This window comes from Thunnus thynnus, chromosome 13 (genome assembly GCF_963924715.1).
Source record: "Thunnus thynnus chromosome 13, fThuThy2.1, whole genome shotgun sequence".
Classification (NCBI taxonomy): Eukaryota; Metazoa; Chordata; class Actinopteri; order Scombriformes; family Scombridae; genus Thunnus; species Thunnus thynnus.
Window position 1 is genome coordinate 3,467,016 of NC_089529.1, and position 23,202 is coordinate 3,490,217.

A 23,202-nucleotide genomic window follows, 5' to 3' on the forward strand; every position below is an offset into this window, starting at 1 on the left:
GATTCTGCTGCCATTTCTCTTTATCAGAGTAAACAGTGTGTCCAAACAGTTTACTGGATGTCCTTTTTTCACTTGATGTATTCAAGCATAAAAGTTAATGAACAAGAAATCATGCATGAGTGTGTCTGTATAAACACGGGGTACTTCTGTGAGTCACTCACTGTATGAAGGCATAGTGGTGCTTCATGTTCACATGTACCCCTCTCTTTGACAACCGCAATCTTGGAATGACTCTTTTTTATGTAAATTAAGATATGTTCAACAGAAAGTACATTTAAAACTTTACTGAAGACAATGAAAACATGTTGCGGTTGTGCATTTATGTAAAATAACTTAAAAATCTGTCAGATGTATACTGGAATTGAGCGGGGGGGCTGATGGTCTAATGCATGCATACTCGCGCAAGTCGCATTCTCATCTGTGTGGAAATTGCCATTCTTGTCAGATACTGTAGGGGGTGCTGTGGACTTATCTACAGCAAGAACATGGGAAGGTGTAAAACCTGCACGTGACAATATTTTGTCAAAACTCTACAGTTTCTGCTTGTCACTGTTGTAGCTGTTTGTACTAGCTTTCTTCATCTTTATAAATGTGTTGGATAAGTGGAAGAAGAGGAAGCGATTGGGTCGGGTGCAAACCGCGATCAAATTTCAAGAGGCATGCACAGGATCTGTGCGTCATCTGCAAGTACATAATTGCGGAGTTTTGTGGGCACACACACGCGTGTGTTTGCTGACCCCGGTGTGAGATGCATGCAACAGGCCTGACACAGCGTCTGCACAGCCTGTGTAGCAAAAGCAGGACGATAGCAGAGCAGTAGCAGCAGCTTTAGTCCTCCATCCTCATCTATACATGATGTGTTCAGGCGCAGTATTGAGTGTAGGCCAGCACAGGATGCTGTTTGTGTCTGTTCAGGGCATGCTATCTATTCATATCCAAATGATATGTTTGTATTTGTTGACATCACTAACTTGAAGGAACATTTATCTGTACAAAGTGCTCCATCATGAAACACATTCTTTCCCTTTTGTGTAAAATTTTCTGCACTTCTCCCTGTGCATAATGATTCAATATAGGTCATGGTGCATGAGCCTTTCAGTCAAAGACATATTGTTGGGTTACAGCACTTGTACATAATATCTGTGTATAAAACAGAGTTTCATCCTGCCAATTAAACAAATGACAAACTGTCATGTTGAGTAATTCAGATTCAATTCAAAAGTCAAACTCAGTATGACCTGTTATTATCAGAGGCACCTGTCTACAAATATTTCTGTTCAGTTGTATAATTATCAGCTACATGATTCTGAGGATCACCAGCTTAAACGGTGGAGCTTTAAATGAGCACTTTAAATTAAATAGAAAAGAGGCAAATAGGCTATACTGTAGGATGAATGTCATTTTATATCGTCTACTCTTTCAATCTATTATACAGAAAACACAAATACACACTGCATGCACCGTTTACTGAAGCTGGACACATTTTCACACCTCTGACACGTAGAGAATGTCAAGCTGGTGTTATTTTGGAGTTATAACCACAGGTTTTGCTCTCGTTATCACTAAGTTATCACTTGCCTGACAGCCTGTGCTTAAGAAAAACATTGTTGCTGAGGAGAAGTTTCAAGGTAAGTAAGCACAGGTTGAGAAAAAAAAGTAGATAATGGTCAATATGTTATTTGCATTGCAACACATCGTTTATTGGTAATGTAGATACACCGGGGTACCCAGATTTTATTTTCTGGTTTCATCGTATTGTCAATACATCCCATTAAATGAGCAAAACCAACAATGTATATTTTCTGTGCAAAGCTCTCAGCCCCAAGCTACACTGGTTCCAATTGAACATTTGACTCTTGAAAAACAGCTAACAAATAAATAAATCAATCAATTAGTTAATTAATATTTTTTTTAAAGGCTCAGTAATTTCCGAAATAATATTAATTAATTTAAATTGGGTGCTCTAGTGAGTACTTACCGTGGCAGGACGGTATATGTGGATCAACTTCAAATCTACTATAGTGTGTGTGTCAGCCAGTGCAACTGTGTGGCTCATTAATGTGAAAAAATATAGAATAACACCATTTTCATACTTTTTCCATCTTGTGACGTTCAAGGTAACATAAGATGCCACAAGCAGTTCCTACTTATGTTCAGCTACATGTCTCTCAGCCAGGTTGTCATCTGACAAAGGGAAAACAAGGGGCTGTCCTCTCTACGTATAGAATTGCATCCTCTTTGTGTTACGTAATATTCTATTCATAATATTCTGTTCACCCGACATCTATAGTAGATGCCATCTTCTAACAATTCCACCCTACTCAATCCTCTTTAATATTCTTCTCCCTCGTCTACTGTTATGTGCGCAATTAGATTCCTGTCTATCTACCTAATTTTATTCAGCCTGCTAGTTAATGACTCTAAACTTAAACTGCTAATGAGAGGACCTCTGTTAGGTGAGTATGGCTATTAGAACATCAATACAGAAATAAACATCTCTGAGAATGAGAATTATCAGGAAAATATGCAGAAATGTCCTTTCACAGAGTCTCTCACAAAACATCACTTTGGCTTTGTTAGAATTCTGTACAGTGAAATACTGGATTTTTCACATGCATTTAATGTCTTCATTTGTTTCTAACAGTGAGTGTTACATGGCACTCATGCACCACACATCAGAGCAGACTGACTACATCATGGCGGCAATTTACAAGGATCCCCACTGTAACACATTTAGTCCACTTACAAGAGAATAAGGCTGTCATACAAATGTCTTTACTACGGCTCAACAGAGTATATTCTCATCAAAACAGTCTTTGTGCCAGCCTTTTAGATTTGAAGCATGAATGATGTCATCATCATGCAATCCAGCCCTGACAGATTATCTTTTGAAACTATAGCAAACAAAGGGAAGCCTCTGTGGAGTCTAATTCACAGCTATGGTGCTTGTAGTATGTCCTTATTCAAAAAGAAAATTAAACCATGCACAGAAATTCATTGACAGTTTCTTGATAGAATCGGCCAATTAGGAGCATTGTTTCTCTGTTATACCCTGTAGAGAAGTGACGGTATGTCTGTAGGTTGTTATTTAGCCCTGCAGAGGAATCTCCCTGTTATAGCTTTAAATACAATGACATGGTTATTTCTCAGGGACTAATAAAAGCTCTGGGGAGAGAGGCCAGCACTCCTCTGTGACCTCTTTTTGTACATCACAAATCATGACCACCAAGAGATATCAGGTCACAAGCAGGTTTACAGGAAAGTGATGCTGTGAATATGAGCACATTTGGCTCATATTTGGTTCTCACGTAGTCACGTCCACATTTTGATTCTCACGTGACTTCATCTGCCGTGAGCCTTGAGATTGCGTGACGTCATCTCACGAGATCACGTACGCCATCATGAATCTCTCAGGAACGTCATCTCACAAGATCACGTACGCCATCATGAATCTCGCAGGAATGTCATCTCATGCGATCACGTACGCCATCATGAATCTCGCGGGAACGTCATCTCACAAGATCACGTACGCCATCATGAATCTCGCGGGAACATCATCTTCTGAGATCACGTCCACCATCTTGCCCACAAACACACACACACACACACAGACCTACCCATCTACACTCCCATACACACACACACACACACACACACACACACTCCCAATGGCATGTGTTTTCACTGTACATAGCTGCTGTTGTTATTGCTTAGGCAGAATTAGATTTTAGGATAGTGATTTATTGATCTTTGATTTATGAACTTTGTTAACTTTAATATTGTTTAATTAACATTGTTATACATTTGAAGAGAAGTCTTCTGTGATTATTGTGCTCATTTATTGTGAAAAGTGGCTGATTGGGAGTCAGAGCTCGAACTCAAACCTTCTTGGTTCACCTGTGAACGTTGATATCCCTCAGATGTTAGCATTCTAGGTGGACTCTTATGAGATTACCTAACTGTCTGGTTATTGGCCCCGGTTTCCGGGTGGTGCCCCATTATTATTAATTCATACTGATAATTTTATTAATTTAAATAATTATCTCTGACAATTATTATTAATTATTGCTAGTAATCAGTCGTGCTCCCCCAGATCCAACAGGTGAGAAGTTACTGAAGAGCTTTGGTGGGATGTAAAAGACCCCACACTCTCTGGACATGTTTTGTACTCATCCTTCATTAACTGCTTTCAGCAGCATGTCATTATCACACAAAGCACAGCATGTACATCATGAGACATATCACAAGAAATCTTTTCCAACAGTATATTAAGCAGACCCAACAGTTATTAATCATTTCAAACAGCAGCCAGTTATTTCTTGAAGTGAGGAACATGTACCTATCCAAACTAAGACATGTGAGAGTTCTGTGTATGTGTGACAGAGACTGAAGTGAGATAATCTGATAGATATATGCAGCATATCAGTTCCTTAGAGAACACAAAGAGATGCACTTAAAAAACTACTGTATGCACCAAATAATCAACCACGAGAAATGGAACTTTTGAAATTTTTTTATACAGTCACAGTCTCAAACTGTGTGGTTGATGAATCACGAGTCACAACTACTGAAACGTGATGTTGCGGGTGTTTTATCTTCACATTTAGCTTTAAACACCACAAGAGCGTTTCTGACACTGTCCTCTGCCTTGTTGCATGCATTGCTCACATACAGTATGTAACAGGCCTGACACACTTGGCCAATTCCACCAGCGTTTCAGAATGAGAGGTCCAATCCATGAAAGAAATAACAATGAAAAATGTTTTTTCCCCCATTCCATATGGGCTCTTGGTGAAACAATGATTTACCAGCCAACTACTTGGGTGTTTTTTTGTTGTTTTGTTTTCGTCATTATTATTAACATTGTGAAAGCCAATGCCAAGTAAATAACAACGACAAGCCGATGAAAGCCAGAAAAAAAACAGAATAAATGAACAGTTACATGGTTACTAGGTCAAAAACTGCACTGGCGCAAAACTTTATATGGAGATTAATCTTATACTGTATATATACTGGGCTGTAGTGGTGCGGTGTAATAGTGGTGTAAGTGCTCGACAACACCCCTCAAATTATGACACAGAACAGGGAGCAACCATCAACCCACCACCCAACTGTGCTACGCAAGAAAAAAAATTAACCTTTGCACTGGAACTAGAAGGACGACTGTAAACACTGCAAGAACCACTTTTATAGACACATAATTAATCATTAAGGAGTATCAAGGATGTATATATGACTCAAACTGCTGCATAAAATAATAATCTGATTCAAGAGTTGAAGGAGAAAAATCTAAAGTCAAAAAACAAGTTTGTAACCTGCTATGAAATGACAGACATGGGCTAACAACTTAAGAAAAACTACATTTAAATTATTGTTTCCTTAAGCTGTTTAAGGCTAATTCTATTTATTATCAGATGCACATTTAAGTTTAAACAATTTAATTCCCCATCACTTTTCTTATTGTGTTATATTCCAAACATTTATCTAGGATTAAGACTGGGAAAATTAAAAGGAAAGTAGTGGTTGTTACCTTTAAAGCTACAACTTTTCCAGACACCTCACCTCATTGTTTTTGTGGTTGTAGAATTCACAAAATGATCAAAATTCTCCCTGTTCAGTTCAAAACTGGAATATATACACAACTGCCCAGTTTGAACTGTGTCCACACGACGTTAAGAGTGAAAAGCATCAGCATCCCTGCAGCAGTAAAAGCAGCAGTCAGCAAGACTTTGTTCATTGAAGTAATTATGACACAAGTCCAGCAGTTCCTCCAGTCTTGTTCTATTCAGTCATTCAAGCCCCACTTCTCCTCTTCTATCAGCTTCCTGCAGCCAGCACATGGCAGTCTGTCACAGAGCTGCACTCCTCATGATTGGCGTTAACTGTGATAACATGAGAGGACTTGCCTCGGGTCTCCGTTTTCAACTTCACATAAGGTTGCTACTGGTGCTGTGGGTTGACTTGTTACGCTCTGCAAAGACAATGCTAATGAAATACTGAACTTTGCACAGCCTCTCATGTGTATGCTTTGTGCTTAACTATCTTTTATAAGTATGAACCTTACAGTCCATTTGATTCTATTTGTTTTATACGATCAACAACACCAGCTAGATTTAAAGCTGAGCCCAAAACATTCTGCATCACTCTGACATAAGAGGGATGATTTATTAGCTTCAGGAAAACATCTGCTGGGGGCAAATCATTTTAAATTGTCGCCATTCTTTCAGACCAGGCTTGGAGATCCTCCATGACAACAGGGCACATTCAACAATGTAATCTGGGACGTCTTCCTGCCATTTCTTTATTTTTTCTGTCCCTCAATTTCCATTTTCATCTTCAATTTCTCTCGCTCTCTTCCTGTTTAGCTATCGATTCATGCCCATCTCTTCCTCTCAACACGTTTTCATGGTAATTGTTCTTTTGTGGTCTGTCTCTCTTGCTCTCACAGATGTTTTTTCCCCCCTCTTCCTGTCTATAAAAAATGAGACAACGGCTTGTTTGAGACTAAGGGCAGAGGGGTATCTTGGCAACAGTGCCCCTGTGGTTGGCGCAACTCATTAACCCTTGACATCATCTGAATCTAAAGAGGGCATAATGTAAGCCTCTATGTATCTCTGCAGCTTTGACTGTAAACTGTGACTTCATTTCATAATGCAATGTTATGGTCACACTGCAGCCGGATACAGACTGACACCAATCTTCCACTTCAGACATTCAGATCTTTCAGTGCTGCACTGTTTTGTCGTCTGGATAAATTCAGTGTAGCTGGTGAAGCTACAAACTACTTTTCATGGGAAGTAGTTAAGCTACTGCAACACTACACTTTTATTTAAAGATACTCTGAAAAAGCAGCTTAACACACTGAAGCCAATTCACATCAAGTGTTACAAGAATCAGCTACTTTTATATAAAAAAGTACTTACTGGAAAACAGGAAGCTTGCTACTGGAAACACTCCATGATTTTGAAAATAGCTACATTACCCAAAAGCTACTGGGAAGTGTAGTGAAATTAAAAAGTGTGTGGTTGCTATGATTTTGTAATTCAATTAGACGACATTATGGATTGGAATTTAACATAGTGATAAAGGGCAGGTACACTCAAAAGGAACTAGTTTGTCTGACCGTGGAGGGGGTTTCTGACCCTGTTCCATCACCCCACAAACACTTCTGTTGGAGTATACGGACACCTTCAGTCTTCTCTAGAGAAACCATCATGTTGCATATCAGGAGAATGTCTCATGCATAAGGATCTCGAATGTGGAGCAAGTGGAAAAATAAGGTGTAAAAATAGATTACAGAGAGTTATATGTCAGATACATTTAATCAACTTTTCATATGTTATGCTGCTCATCTTCACTTTCAGGCTGTAGCTTCAGGTTGTGAACGTTAATTAGGTTAACACTCCAAACTGTTTCTGGCTTCTCAACCGACAAGAGGTGATTACAGATTTGAGTTTTAGTTATGTATAACTTGCAAGTGTGGAAAGCCAAAAGAAATTAGATCTGATAAAAGATTCAAGCAGATTAGGATAGCTTTCAATATTGGACTCAGTTTCAGTGGAACCCAGACTCTACATGAGGCACACAAATTTGGAAACAATCTGTGAAAGCAAATTAATATATTTAATATGATGAAAGAGGACTGGCATACAGGCAAACACAAACTATGTGAGGATATGAACATGTTGTCAGTCCTCTGTTTCAAAGCCTACTATACAGCCTTTGTTTGGTTTATGAGACACAGTGTGACTGTTCCGGTCTTCAGAGAATTATGCTGACGCTCATATCCTACTGCTCTTTTTGTCGTGGTCAGGATTCTGTAACACTCACCTAACTCAGCAGGCCTTCCATTCAAGTATTTATGCTCGGTGATCTAATCAATGAAGACAAAGTGTGTGAGGATGCAGAACGATTATACAGAGCTTCTGTATTTTTGCCACAATCTTCTAGTCGGTTAAACTATTTTTCTTCCCGCTGCAGCAGGCGGGTGGGATAAGGGGTGTAAAGGGCACTTTCAAAAGAAACCTTTTCCTGTATCTGATGCAGACAGCAGCCAATCAATCAGCTGGCTTTCAAACAGATGTGTGGATTGGTATCTGCCAAATTAATGGCAGATGTTTCTTATTAGAGTAAACTTGCTTACCTGTTTTTTCTACAAAGACTCGAATGTTTGCAAGTCATGGTACATTTTCATCACCAAATATTTAATTAAACAGAACTTCTAATTTGTGCTTTCTTAACAAAGCCTGCAAGTGAATATTCTATTGTTTTTGAGATAAGAACTGTAAGAGCAGATCTATACTGTGAAAATCGTATTTCTTGGACAAACTGATAGAAGTTGGTTCTTCACATCGACTGGACTATTGTACCTACCTGCTCTCTGGCTGCTGTAAAGAATTCACAACTAAGCCACCAGGGTTTTAACTGGAACTCAGAAACAAGACCATATTTTACAGATCCTGGCATCCCTGCACTGGGTACCTGTTGCCTTTCAAACTGATTACAAAATATTACTCATTACTGTTAAATGCCTGAGGGGTCTAGCCACAAGTTATATTTCTGAGTTTTTATGGCCCCCCCTCGCTCCCTGACACCCTTAGATGCTGCTCTCCTCATTGTTCCAAGATCTAGACTCAAACAAAAGGTGACAGAGCCTTTGTTACAAGGGCTCCTAGACTATGGAATGCTTTGCCTGGAGAGATAAGATCTTGATTATGTTGTAATGGTAGTAACCAATTTAAGAAGTTAAAACAACTATAGCTAACTCTCTAACTCAGACGCTAGAGGGTAAGAAAGACTCCAAAACAAACAGTAAACTGATGGATGTATCATCTGCTTCCTGAGCCTACACCCTCTGAACTACAGATGCCTGGACACAACAAACGGAATTGAACTTAAAACAGATTACCACTGCAGCATTTCCTCAGTAATAGGTCAAGTGACAACATTTACAGTTTAGTTAATTATGTTCAACAGTTTTAGTATTCATGATGTTTTGAAGGGCGTTTGTCATATCTATCACAATGAGAAGATAATGGTTACACAAGCAGAGATGAGCGAGGCCAGCGAGGGTCCTTCCAGCCTCTAGTCCCTTCTACGGGACGGAGAGGAGCTGGAAGACATTGAGGTGAGGCTGGCAGAGGTAGAGGAAGGAGAGGCAGAGGACGCCACATCGGCATCTAGTTTCAGTCCTTTGGCCTGTATTTATGCTCTCAAAGCCAAACCTATGTTTCTCTTTGTTTTGGCTCTTTCTCCATCCCACTGTCTTTGTGCAACAAAATGCCATCTTTTCAGTTTAACCGGTGCTGTTTCGGTTTCAGTCTGGCTGGTAGTGGCTGCAGGATCATCCATCACTGGCTGAATAGTCTGCCTGGCCACTGGTTGAATCACGCCACATTATAACCCCCGATAGATGGCGGGTGGGCGGACCGTACTGTGACATCACAGGGCACAGAGGGCCAGAATAACAACAGAAGGGCTGCAGGCAGCACAGTGATACCACCTCATATCAGATAATCATTTGACCATTAGTCAATGTCTAAAATCTTAATTAAAGCATGTTTAAGTTTTTCATTATTTTCCATTTAAATTTTAAGTGGATACCTGAAAGTGTGTCTGAAGCTTTAGTATCAGTGTAATGCTAACACTACCAATCTCTTCACGCTTACATGGATCAAGGCATGGCATGAAAATAAATATCTGTCATGACCATTAAATTGATTTTGTGTATGTTCTGTCTCAGAAGGAAAATACAGTTTAGATTATCTAAAATGTGGAAGCTACGTGCACCGACTCCACCTCACGTTGGGGAAATTCATATTTCATTTCTTCTGACAGGATGAATGCATGATAAGAAAGTCTTTCAAAACGCACATCAGAAGAGGGGGATTATTTCTGAAATTTCACGATCAGAAGAAAGGAAATCAAAAGCAGACGAGGGGGGAAATCCCTCTCACCTCCCCGGCAAACTTCACCTCTAGCACAACACATAAATAATAAGAGGTGGTGGTGGTGGTGGAAAGAGCTGCTGTCTCCCCATGAAATGTCATCTCATTAAAGCTGTCGACATTAGTTAGTATTTATTACATACATATTTACTACAGTGTACACTGCAAAGCACACCACTGAGCAAAGAAAGCACTGTCAAGGAGGTGATGGTTTACTGTCAAATGTATGCATCTCTGACATCTTTGTTAAATTATTTTACCAACATCAACATCAAGAGTTCTAAAAATGAAAGATGAACAGCAATGGATTCAGAGAGCTGAGACAGATGTGAATAAACATGCAGATGTGGACTGCAAATACTAATACTAATACAAACTAATATACTGCACTAACTAGAATACATGTGTCAGTTGTAGCTGTTATCTGATGTTTTTTTAATGCATCTCATGTATTCCTACATATAGATAGCAAAGAAACCTGTATTCTTCAAAGGAGATATCTGATATGAAAGCTGTCACTATCTTACCGGCATATTCCGGGTCCACATGAGGAGGGTAGAAGCGAAAGTTGATGAAGAAGGGGATGGGCATTCCATACTTGAACCACTCCACCACGTAGGGCTGGCCGTTCAGGGGGCGGGACACGTCGCATCCCAGGATGACGTTCTCTCCTGCGCGGGCCGTCACAAACTGGGGCTCCTCTCGCACTCCGTGGGCACCTGCAGTAACAGTACGCACACGTCAGCCCGGTCTGATCTAAGGTGATCTGCAGCATGCGGCTCAAAGCCAACTTTAAGTCTATAATATTTAATTTACACACTGCTTTAAAGCATATCACACAATCACATTTAAATATGAATCTTTATGCATTCAGATGGTGCTGCAATTAGTGTATGATATTCCTGCAACCACAGAACAAACAGTAGGCAAGGAACAGCATGAGATAAGAAGACAGAAGGATGTGATTTTCTACTTTCATACAAAAGTATTAAAAATAGAGATGCACGATATTATCGGCACGTCATCGGTACCGGCCGATAATAGCTCTAAAATGAAGTATTGGCATCAGCCATTTCTGCCGATTATGAGAGGTCGATTTGTTGCCCTCTCCTCCGCCGCCTGACTGTACTTCCCTCCACGGATTGTTTCACCCTGACAGTCCCGGTGCTTCCTCCGCAGCCTCCACTTCACTAAAGCTACCCGTCAGACCTGCTGCTTCTTCCCACTTTAACTTGAATAACAAACCAGGGCTCGATGCTCCGGTTGGATCCACATGTAGAACCGGGGCTAAGGTTAGCTGGGAGGCTAGCAGATGCTAGCTGGCTGTGCCTCCCTCCGGCCATGCTGCAGCTAACGCTCCACTAGCCTCTCAGCTAACGTTAGCCCCGGCTCTCCATGTGGATCCAACCAGAGCCTTACCCAATATCGTACATCCTTAATTAAAAATAAAGATATTACTTTTATTTTACATTAACATTTTATAAATAGTAATCCCACTTCTGAGTGTTTTTACTGGTGTCCAGTCAATAGCACCACTGGAAGGGCTGGCAAATCAATGCTTGCTTAAGGGCATTGACTTGACAGTAGTTTAGTATTTGAGGCAGGGGGAGAAGCCTCCAGCTTTGTATTCTCTGAGCTAGTGTTTGATGCTCCATCCCTGCCATTTCACAGACAAGCTATGTTGTGACATCAGTCAATTTAAAGAAAACAACACAGAAGTCTGTAAGCTAATTCCTCTAGTTAACAGAAATGCCAGCGCACACGTTAGAGATAGTTCAGATTAGAAAGACATATAGTAAAAGGGTCTTTAGAAACAGCAGAGTTTTACCCAGCATGTCAGTGTTTGTGTGTGATAACACAAACACATGCCAAGCTACAAGTTCCATCAGTCAGGACGGCAAAGACTGCCAGTGACAAATCCAATATGGAGCCAAGGCCAACGGGCTGGGAGGGAAAGATTAACGGCACTTGCAAACACATGAATGTGATTTATTTTGACAGAATCTTTTTCATCTCATTTGTGTGAAAGAATGGGCAGACAAAAACATGAAAGCACTAATGTGACAGTAATGCACCTGATGTTCAATAACAGCTGGGCCTTTAACCTTTTTCAGCAAGAATTCACTCTGCTAGCTCACTCTGCTAACTCTATGAAACTGTGTGTCTGTGGGATAGCAGCTGAACGGTCACATTGATCCCAGGCTAATTACCATGTAGCTTGGCTTTATGAGCGGAAACCCAGTGTGGTAGCATTTTACCAGTCGATACTGCTAATCAGATGTACTCACTGCTCGTCCCTCTGTGGCCTGTAAGGAAGCAGGCAGACAGCTATGTTCTCCTGCACAGAAATGACTACTGCCTGCCTTGTCTCTCTCATTAGTGAAAGCAAACAGTGAAAGCAATTGTATCAAGGTATGTACGCTAGCAACTAAATCCAAATAATTATTTTTGGTGTGCAGGGCTGTGCAATAAAACAATCTTGATAATTTTCATGATAAAATCTTCCACGATAACTAAATTAATTTGTAAGATATATTTTTGATAGTTATTTTTGAGTGGGGAGGGGGGGGGAGTGATAACGTCAGGCCAACAAGCCTGTGGCTAGCATGCTAATCTGCTAGCTCACACCAACAACGGACAACCTATGCAAAATTTACTCAACAAACTTTTTTGAGCGCCAGTATGTTAACAACTACTATGATAATCGATTATTTTTAAAAAAAATAAATTTTTTTATTTATAACAAAAAATTACAACAGTACCAACATTAGCATAAACATTTTAAAAAATCTATGCTAGTCCATAGTTCTCTTTGTCATATACATCAGCGACTTTTGGTCCAACTGATCACATGGTACAAAATAGGCTACAAAAAATATACAGACAGAGAAAAATAGGCTACTACAAGAGTCATAAATATAGAATATTTTAATAAAAAAGCAGACTACAATAAAAAATTACATTTTAACTGGCATGTTAGCATAACTTTTTCTGAAATGTTATAGCTAGCCACACAGAGCCGGCCAGGAAGATTTAGAAGGGAACTGCGTGGCTGACAAGGATGAAACAGGCCTTCCCTGTAAAGACAGTGATCAAAAAGAAGAATATATTAGAGATGAGGGAGACACCACAGTGGGCCACGTAGTGTTAGCATCAGCCGAGAGAGAGACCACCATGCGCCCTGACAGTTTCAGCGTCAAGTGACATTCTGCCGAGTAACAATCTGATTTGAGAGGGCAGTTGGGCTTTTTACAATAACTTTGATAATGAAATCCTGCACTCTGCGACAATGAGTCACTGGGGAGGAGTCAAATACTGGGTACAGCTCCCACAATCATGACCATCACAGGATCAGCACCTCAACAGCAATTGCAACACTTAATAGTTTGTTTTGTTATGTTAAAAAGCCAATTTACTCAATACAATTACCTCCATGATCTGTGTCCAGTGTTCTAAAGTGGTCTATTTTGTTGTGTGTTTAAAATGATGCTAAGTATCCTCACTATGAAAGATGTTAAAAGTCGCCTGCTCAGTGTTGACAGGGGCCCACTCAGGGTTGGCTGCAGGGGGGCCTGGTGTGTTTGCGTTAGAGTGCTGAGCAAGGAGTGATTACAGCGAGGAAAACCTCTTTCAGTGTTCATTTGGGCACCTGACTGCTGTTTTAAGACACACTTGATTGTGAACCAATCCTTTAATTTACTGGCATTTACCGGAGCCAGTAAAACCATGGACACATTTACATTTGGATTTCTGTACATAAGTTAGGCTTACACAGGCCATTTACAGAAATGAATAAAAAAAATCAAATGTTTCCAAAATAATATCAAACAGGAATTCAACCATACATATAACAATCTACCATAAATGTCACACAGCTTTTTTCCCCCTTCAGTTAAGAGAGAATATGAATAGTAGGAGGATAAACACAAGAAGCACTGAAAGCAGAACGGGACATAGACAGTAAAGCTCTGGATTATCTTAGTCTTCATTTGCTTCAACAGAGATGCCGTGTGCAACAGTAAGGAAAAGGTAATGAAAACAGCTCGCTAAAAACACACACAATCAAAGGATGACATTTTACTGAGTTTCGATCCATCACTTGATATTTCTCCCATTTTTTTCAATAACCAGAATGTGTTCTTTACAGAGCAGATCAAACAAATTACTTTGTTGTAATAATTGAATATCCATTCAAGGCCGGCCGTAAAAATTCTCAGCGATGTTGACCCAAATCATCCGTCTTGACTTGACAGACTGAGCTTTGTATGCATGTTAAGGCTGCAGTATGAATGCATGAAAAGCCTCCACAGTCACCTTGAACTGAGGTCAATATAAAAAGCGACTAATTGTCCAGGTTTTGCACTAAATAGAAGATGCTTATCTTATAACGAAGCTTAATTGTGAATGTCAGACTAATGGAATAAAAACAGACACAGATTCAAAGCGGAATGTAAATCAGCAAATAGCAGGACAGCTGTGCATCCCCGTACCCGGGGCTGAGACATACAGCACGCTTAATATGGCAATCACCTTGTGAAATACAATGCACAGTGTGGACGATCTTTTAGTGCATCATTATCATTGCCCTATACAGCCATTTCTGCATATCATACAGTATATAGCACCCTCATATACAGTCCATATATATATTACATCACCGAGCAGCTGTCTATATCAGCAGAAGCCTGTGGATTCATCATTTGATGTGTGAGCTCTCATGCTTGCCGGCAGAACCAGATAATAACTGAGCAAGTGTGCTTTTCCCAGTGGTGAACCCAGCCCCCTGCCACCCCCACCCCCTCACTCACACAAACACTACCTCAAGCGGCGCTACATGTTGATTGGCTGCTGGTGACATCATCGGAGATAGCACAAAAACAGGCCCCTTTGGAAGGTATGACTTCACTGTTTATAACTGATGAGACGGAAAGGGAGCGAGAGAGCAGAACAGAGAGAGGAGAAGCAGAGCTGATTTGCTCATCCCCCCCCCCCCCCCCAATCCCAATAAGGGTTTAGCTCATTTACAATCAAAGACCCAGGGGAGGGCACCGTCGCAAGGTATAACCACTGAGGTGCACTCACTCACGCAAAAACACACACACACACACACACACACACACACACACACACACACTACCAGAGGTGTAAGCAAGGTGGAAGAGAAAGGGGAGGAGGGTATTTGTGACTGTCGCCAGGAGTACTGGAACATCAGTGTAAAGGTAAATCATGTTACATGCTACTTCTGGGGCCACTACATCACATCAACACATATTGTGCTGACATATTGTTAAATGAGGGAAGAAACCACAAGTGAGCTAAATGCAGATGTTTATTCTATAGCCTAAAAGATGTTTGGTGTTGACCCTGTCACTGAATTGTAGAGATGACTCAAGATGGCGCCCACCGTGGCAAACGTCTTTTGCTTCGCCCTCTTGAAGTAGCCGTTTCAGAGATCCCCAGGGAGCCATAAAGGCCCCGACACTGTTAACAGTACAGATGTGCTGGTATACCAGCTTTGCTGTACAAAATTTCAATTACCATCATTTTCAGGAGGAACTGTGAACACAGCACAACGCTCCTGCCTTCATTAGCAGTTCTTTCTACTGGCCAAAAACAGAAGCAAAACAACCACAGCAGGACCAGCGGACCAGGTTCCTCACCCATCTATCTCTGGCTACTGTGGGAATGCTAACTTTACCTAGTGGACCAACTGTAGTGTGGGGGCTAAGTTGTCAGGTTAAAGGGGAACTCTATTTTACATGTCAGTGTGTTTCCAGGTGTTGGCAAGTACTACTACACAGGTGTAAAAATTAATATAAAGCCTTTTGTTTCTCCAGAGGGAGTTTTGTGAAATCTGATAAATTGTCTCAAATGATGTCACTTGAGTCAGCATCAGTTGGCATTGAAGACTAATAGTTTAGTATAGTAGTTAGTAATAGGTCAGCAGACCTCTGTAGCTCCTAATATCTGCTGGAGGCTAGCAGCTCCAGATTACATTAGTGCTGCTACTAGCATAACACACTAAATCTCCAATCGAACTGTTAGCAATGTTGCATTATGGGTAAAGTAGGTGCCAACAGAGAGCAATCATTTCACATGATTTACAAGAAGGGAACCCACTGCTTCAAGGTCACGCACATCATGTTCTGGTCAACTGTCCAAAACTGTTAACGACCAACTTGCTCGTACTTGTGCTGTTCTGCATTGCATTTGCCAGTTCATCAAAGTTGCATCATATGGTTCACCATCAGTGAGCATGGTGTTAAGTAATTTTACTATATTTCAGCTTCAACAGCAGAGAAGTTTGATGCCATATTGTGAAACACCATTTACTGTGATATACTGGCCACAATAATCATCACATCTCTACTTGATAGTGGGTTGGTGGTGGAGCTAAGAGAAGCATACACTGTGATGACAGCAAAGAGATGTAACAGGTGGAATAGTTTCAGGATGATCATCAGTCACTCAGCTGTTATCCAATCATCTATTGGGCTAAATTCAGAGATAGTGAGGAGAAAATTAGAACGAAAGCTTGTTTATTTCAAAACAAGCTTGTTATGGGTAAAAAATAATCCCAATGTGGGAACATGTAGTTTGCCAAACTATTCTTCACAGTCACTTGAGTTGAATTCTAAATATTATGTAACATAAAATTTTCATCTTAAAGAAATGACAGATTCATTTTCTTCACATTTTACAAGAAAAAAAAATCATATCTGTGTTTAGGGTGTAATGTATTCTGTTTCATAACGCAACAATACGGTGCAATTTAAAAACTTTGTGTGTGATTTATGAGTAATATTTGGTTCCAGGTCCTTGGGTCTCAAAGACAAACCCTTATTTTCCTGTGATATATGACAGTATAACAGACGGGATATGACTACGTGACAGTGCAGACAGGTTTACGTCAACGCTTCACAGAAACTGCATTTCTATATTTATTCAAGGTAACAAATGTGACCGTGCATGAAAATTCAGTGAGATGCAATAAATAAAACAATACAAGTGTGACGCATTACCACACACTCACACACAAAACACATTCTAGCATACTGTCTCGGCTAAGACTGTGTGTTGGCACTTAAAACACTGAATTCACTCAAGCTTCCCCCGTTCGTGTCTCAGCTGGTCCCTTGGCTCGGCCCTGGTGCTGTCTAGCGGTGACAACTGTCCGACTCTGCTAAGTGCCAACAAAAATGAAAAATAAATGAGATTTTTACACAATACCAGATAAATTATTGATGACTATAGCAAGGTCTGTGCATTATCATACAGGCTATTATTCTTGCACCTGCACTTAGTCTTCCTGCATCTTCTTCTAAAGTTGAACTCATATTGTGGCGGTAATAAAACGACAGCCCTGTGAAATTAATGGAGGCATTAATAATTTTGCCAGGCAGCCCACTACACCATGGGGTTGTACGATGCAATCGGGGCATATAATATACAGCAAATGGCCACAACATCTTGAAGTACTACTCTCTTCTTCGAGCTACATTTCACACTGCACATGTGCTTTATCTGTCACTGCTCAACAGAACACAGGAGAGGTCAGCAAGGTCACTTTAATCAGTTTACAAAAAGTTTTGAGCATAAAGGCTGATTAATTTTCTGAGAATGTCTACTGTAACAGAATATTTCCTCTCTCTTACTGTCACTTGGCCTCTAAAAACCATCACCATCTGCTGTCAAAATCTGGAAGCTTAAATCTTGGAGCTCAAAAGTTATGCTGTGGTTATGATGGCAGCTATTCAGATCCAGAAGTTCCAAATATCAAAAAATGCTGCAGTTTGAGATGAGATGACTGTAAGTTATATATTCTTTGTTTACATACACCAGCACTTCAAACAGAGGACCAAACCATTAACTCATTCTTGTTTCACTAGTTTACTGTAAGATTTATCTAAGTGCAAGTAACAAGAGTAAGAGTCACTCAGAACTGGTTCTTACAATGTGTTGTGTGTCAAATGTGTTTATAGTTGTTCAGAACGGGTTCAATCAAAGGCGGAATGAAAAGCCGACCGTCACAGAGATGGAAGGGGCATGTCATTTGAAAGGCGTGAATAAAGGTGCATATTTTCAGACAGTCTCTCCCAGAAGGCAGTTATAGTGTTGCACTCGACTGTTCACAATGAATGAAGAGGAAGAGCTAGAGAAAGACTCCTTTCTCACTTCCGCTTGAACGTAGCATGGGTTAGAATCGACTGCGTAAGACTGCGAGTATTCTACTTCTACTTCTTGATAAGAACCCAGACCTGAACACATCTACATGTCAATATAGAGTCATAGTCATAGTGCCAGCCACTGACAACAGGGAGTCAGCCTGATGTGACAAAAATCATCCAATTTACATGAAATTTACATGGTGTGGTCTACACATGATATACAGTCACATGACATATAATTAGAGGGTGCACCACATAGTAGACACAGGAAGTGATAGTTATCTCCTACATGCAATGTCCAACATTTATGAAAATGTATATCCATGTCAGTTGCCCTCTGGTAAATGCACTGCTGCATTAATATTTCACTTATGTAGTATTGCCTATGGGCAACAGGAAGTGAAGCCTAAATGACACATAGTTCATCAAATGTATACACAATTTCCAATATGTCATCTCCAGGACCATGCACTGCACTCGGGAAATAATATTTTACCCATTCACACAGTGTCTGATAATCCCGACAATTCAGCGCAGTGTCAACCAACCTCCAGTAGTGATATCACGTCCGCCGCCCCCTCCAATGCGCAAGAGGTTTGAGGGCTTGTTCATCACTGCTTGCAGCTTCAATTCAGATTGTATCAGCTGCATTAAATATTGTATATCGTTGGATGACAAATTAGTAGGCAGATTTACGTAGTGGTTAGGAGTGGGCTTGGTGTTTCACAATAGAAGTGATTCTCCTGTTGACTGTGTCCTGCCAGTGTGGCTTCCATGAAAAAGTAGACCACTGGTCCACTTGATGTTGAGTTTGCAAAGTTAGTTAGATAATTAGGTGGAGATTTCTGGCTGGGGCAAAACACCCAATGGTGAACGGGTCGTGAGTGGCTTGTATTTGATTCTCCAGAGAAAAACATAATATACTGTCAGGATTGCCAGATCTAAACTTCTGGAAAACACTAGACGAACCATTATGTGGTTGGGACAAATAATTTCAAGGTGAAGGCTGTCAAAAAGATTTATTATGCTATATCTTTTATTTTTGCTAATACTCATGTTTAAATTTATCAAGCAGCTCTCATAATCTGGTTTATATCAAGAAAAACATTTTGGCTAGCGGAAATTCTGATTGGCTGGTAACTTTTAAATCTAATAGCCATATTGGCTGGTGGTCAAAAAAGTTAATTTCAAGCCCTGGTCTGTACAACCACCCTTTACTAGTACAAGTTTGTGTGTAAAAACTGACTAAATCCCAGAGAATGTCTACTGTAGTACATTTCTTCTTTCTGTCACTTGGCCTTTAAACTCCATCACCATCTGCTACCAAAATCTTGAGGCTTAAATCTTGGGACACAAAGTTTTGCAGTGGCTACAAAGGCAACGATTCACAGTATTAGTCACAAATATTAAATAGTAAACAATGGTGAAGTTTAAACTTAAACTAAAATGTATTTGCTTTGTTTGAAATGCTGATGTTTGCCCTCACCAGAAGACCAAACCATCCCTTCATTAATTATTCTATTCTATTTTATTGTAGGATTCATCTCAGTTCAAGACAATCTAGCAATTTCAAATTATTGTGTTGATAGGCAAGAATACAGCCCACCCTATAACATCCTTCTCTAAAATAAAGTAGTGCTTAAACAGACCTCTGATAAAATGACTGAGCACCCCCAAAAATATATCCGAATTTATAAGACCAAAGAGGAAATTTTCAAAAACAGCATCAAAATAGTTTCCTAACCCAAAAGCATTAGAGGAGGCCATTAAGAGCATCTGTTCCCCTGTGTGAGATCAAAGACAAGTACATTACAGCTTTAGATCAATAAAGCAAAATGTGCAAAACCATGCAAACTACAGTACATTCATGGTGCAAATGTTCCTCGCAGGAAGAAGGAATGCATTTAGGAAGTAAATAAGAATGAATTATGAAAACTGGTATGTTTGAAGCTCTGGCTCGTTTTAAATGTAGGAGGAAAAACAGAAAGCAGCATCCAAAAAGTCAAATGATTTTGCCTATGTGTTTGTGTTTGTCAGCTTGCGCTACAACCCTCTGATATATCAGGGTGGCTTAAAACACTAATGCTACACCAAAGGGTGGGAGACTTGACCTAATTCTGGTCTACTGCTCTCAAGCATACCTCATCATTTGGAATTCAAAGGAGATCTTTTCAGGGTGTAGCAGGATCTGATCCTTCATGCATCACATGTTCGGTAAGGCAAAGGAAGGCTGTAGGTTACGATGGTGGGAGCCTTTAAACTGCAGCACTGCAACATTCAGTCAATAGTTAAGTTATTTGAGTTAAGGAATTTAATCCTGAAATGCAATTTCCATTTGTTGCTAGTTCATGCAAACAGCCTCTGGTCAAGGTGACTCTGTCTGCTTTTCTGTCAGACAATAACTTTCAAACACAGACTTGGGGTCAGCCAATTCTATAATTTTGGTGTCATGTAATGTCCACTAAGTATTTTGTCCAGTAATCCTGTCCTTCTCCATGACCCACTTTTTCTGGTGCGGATGCTTATCATCTGTGTCCTGGAAAATTCCTGAATCAAATCCAAATTTTAGGCAGAATATTCCAAAGATCCTCTGAGTAGTCAAAGAAATAACTGCTGATGAGAAATGACAGATCATCCCTCAACTGTGATCCCGACAATTCAACCCAGACAGCTGCTGTCTTTAGGTGTGCTGATAATTCACCTTAACCTGTACAGCACCTATGCACATGCTTCTGCCTCACTGATATTGCTGCTGACAGCTCTTGTAATGGCGTCTTCTTGGCCCTTTGCCCTATAGGTTTTACCCTGCAGTTCCCTCTGTCTGCTTCTTTCCCTGCCAGAGATGTTCTACAATTGAAATTCATTGCTTGTGACATTCTTTGTGGCTGCAGGAAATCCAGACAGAACAGATGGTTCAGACAAGAATAAAGTGAAAACAGGAAAAGTTGAATTGGAAGGACCGTATCTAAAAGCTTCTTTGGCCATTTCGTGGATGTGGCAGCCCGGGAGCAAAGTCCAGATAAGCATTTGAACTTCCTAATGAACTGATTTGCATACATCAAAGACATAGACACTTAAAATTTCTACACAGCCTGCATATTGAAAGCTGAACTTTAGCGTTTTGCCGGCCTGTTCTGACTTCAGGTACAGTACAGTGTAGGTCACCAACGTTTTGACAGCACTCAGAACACAACATACAATTATTGTAATTATACATGTAATACAGATGAAGTGAAACACGAGCAGATATGCAGCCAGTGTAGGCTGCAGGCTGTATCGATTGTGGCCATGTTGGAAAGCAGCCTGTATCGCCGTACTTTCACTTTCCATTAATGGCGTATTAAAAGCGTATTTTGTATGTGCAGAGCAAATGTAGGCTACACACTGTATAAACATCTAAGTCAGGTGATCACTGGATTGATGTGCTATAGTATTGTATGCGCACAAGAACATGTTTGTATTTGTATTGTTTCTCTGTCTTGCTACTTTATTGCTCTTTGTCCTCACTGCGGGACTCCTGAAAAAAAAAAAAAAAACAGTTTCTAAACTGAGTCTGGGAATGTTTTACATTGCTCTGCTGTTTTTCCTGCTAAAAATAACAGTACAATGAAAAATGTGATGATACGCAGTCCTGCTGATGGTTTCTCACTATTCCACTGATCAACAGTTGGTGGCGATAACGTGCCAACAAAACCTGCAAAGAAATGTGGCAATGCTCCAACAAAAAGGAGGAAGATTGCTAGCAAGTGAACATAGATATAAATTTCTTTCACAAGTCTGCTCCACAAATGTTTTATGATACAGGAAATACACATTTATTCAGCCTCAAGGATACACACACACAATGTGTTTAGGTTAGAAACGGTGAATATATGAACAAATCGTTGTTGTTTATGAAGAAAACTCCACAGGGTATCATATGCACTGAGTCAAGGCACAGCAGGCTGCCAATCAGTCAGTCAGAGCAGTTTCAATTAGACATTGTGTAATTGTTGACACACAGATACAGGCCAGTGGGGGTATTTAGAAATGTAGTTTCTGCATTAACAGTGAAACAAGTGTTTTACACATTGCTCCACATATGCAGCATTTACATATAAAAATTACATATAGTATATTGATTTTTACTATTTTTCTGACACAAATATTAAAACTGCTTTTCTAGTATGTATGACAATTCCCTGTTTTTTTTTTTTTAATCTAGTATACCAACCCTGATGAGCTCTGTAATTCCATCAGGAATAATTAGAAGAGCATTCATCTTCCAGCAAGACGTAGCAGTCTTTCAAATACTGTACAAGCAAAGATGCATTTTTAAAATAGGGATTTTTTTTGTGGTGCTTCAACTTTTGAACGTGTTACAGATTTCTACCTAAGAGTCTTAGAATTTGCCACAAAGTGTCTGTGAGGAGGACAAAGAACTGTTTTGAGCCTCTTACCTCCTGCTGACAGGCTGGAATTAAGGTCAGATGGCTGAGGGTGGCTCAGCGGACACTGAAGTTCAGGAATGCTTACAAAGATGAGGGCAACTCCATGACTGAAATGGAACCAGTAGTTGACTCTGTACACTGAGAGTATTTGACAAGCCTCTATTTCATCTCTATGATTGTCAGTGACGCTGAACCAACAGCATCAAGACATAGAGCCTAAATGAGCTGCTGCATCTGCGTATGATTTCTCTTATTAAAATAAATAACATGATGTTGTGTTACAGCTGCACTATGCAGCTTTGTTTAAAATAGCAAAGGTGTTCAAATATGTGGCATTGTGTGTGTGCTAAAAATGGCTTTTAAACCTGGAGATGGTTAAAAAAAAAAAACAATGTTCCTGCTGTGTCTAGTTTTCACTGGCATTCTCACTGCTGTTAGAATGAATGTTTTGTGTTCCCTTACTGCATGGCAGGTGTGAAAGCACCTGCCATGCAGCAATTTAATAAAACTCTGGCACATCTACAGCCTCGGTACAATTCGTTTGGGAAGGTGAGAACGCCCTAATCAAACTCTGGGCTGCCACAGAGAAGTAGTCTTGGAACATGTCCAAGTGAAGCCTGGGACATTATGTGAGGGAAAACTAATCGGAATAAATGC

The 23,202-nt window shown here is 40.1% G+C and overlaps 1 protein-coding gene across 3 annotated transcripts in view; it reads right to left on the bottom strand.

Annotated features, from left to right (window-relative positions):
- Positions 1-23,202, bottom strand: part of LOC137195157 (protein turtle homolog B-like) — a 155,016-nt gene that overhangs the window by 101,700 nt on the left and 30,114 nt on the right. For all 3 annotated transcript variants that reach the window (XM_067607307.1, XM_067607306.1, XM_067607305.1), the window contains exon 2: positions 10,475-10,666. In XM_067607307.1, the coding sequence (XP_067463408.1) occupies positions 10,475-10,666 (192 nt within the window). The remainder of the gene's footprint in view (positions 1-10,474; positions 10,667-23,202) is intronic.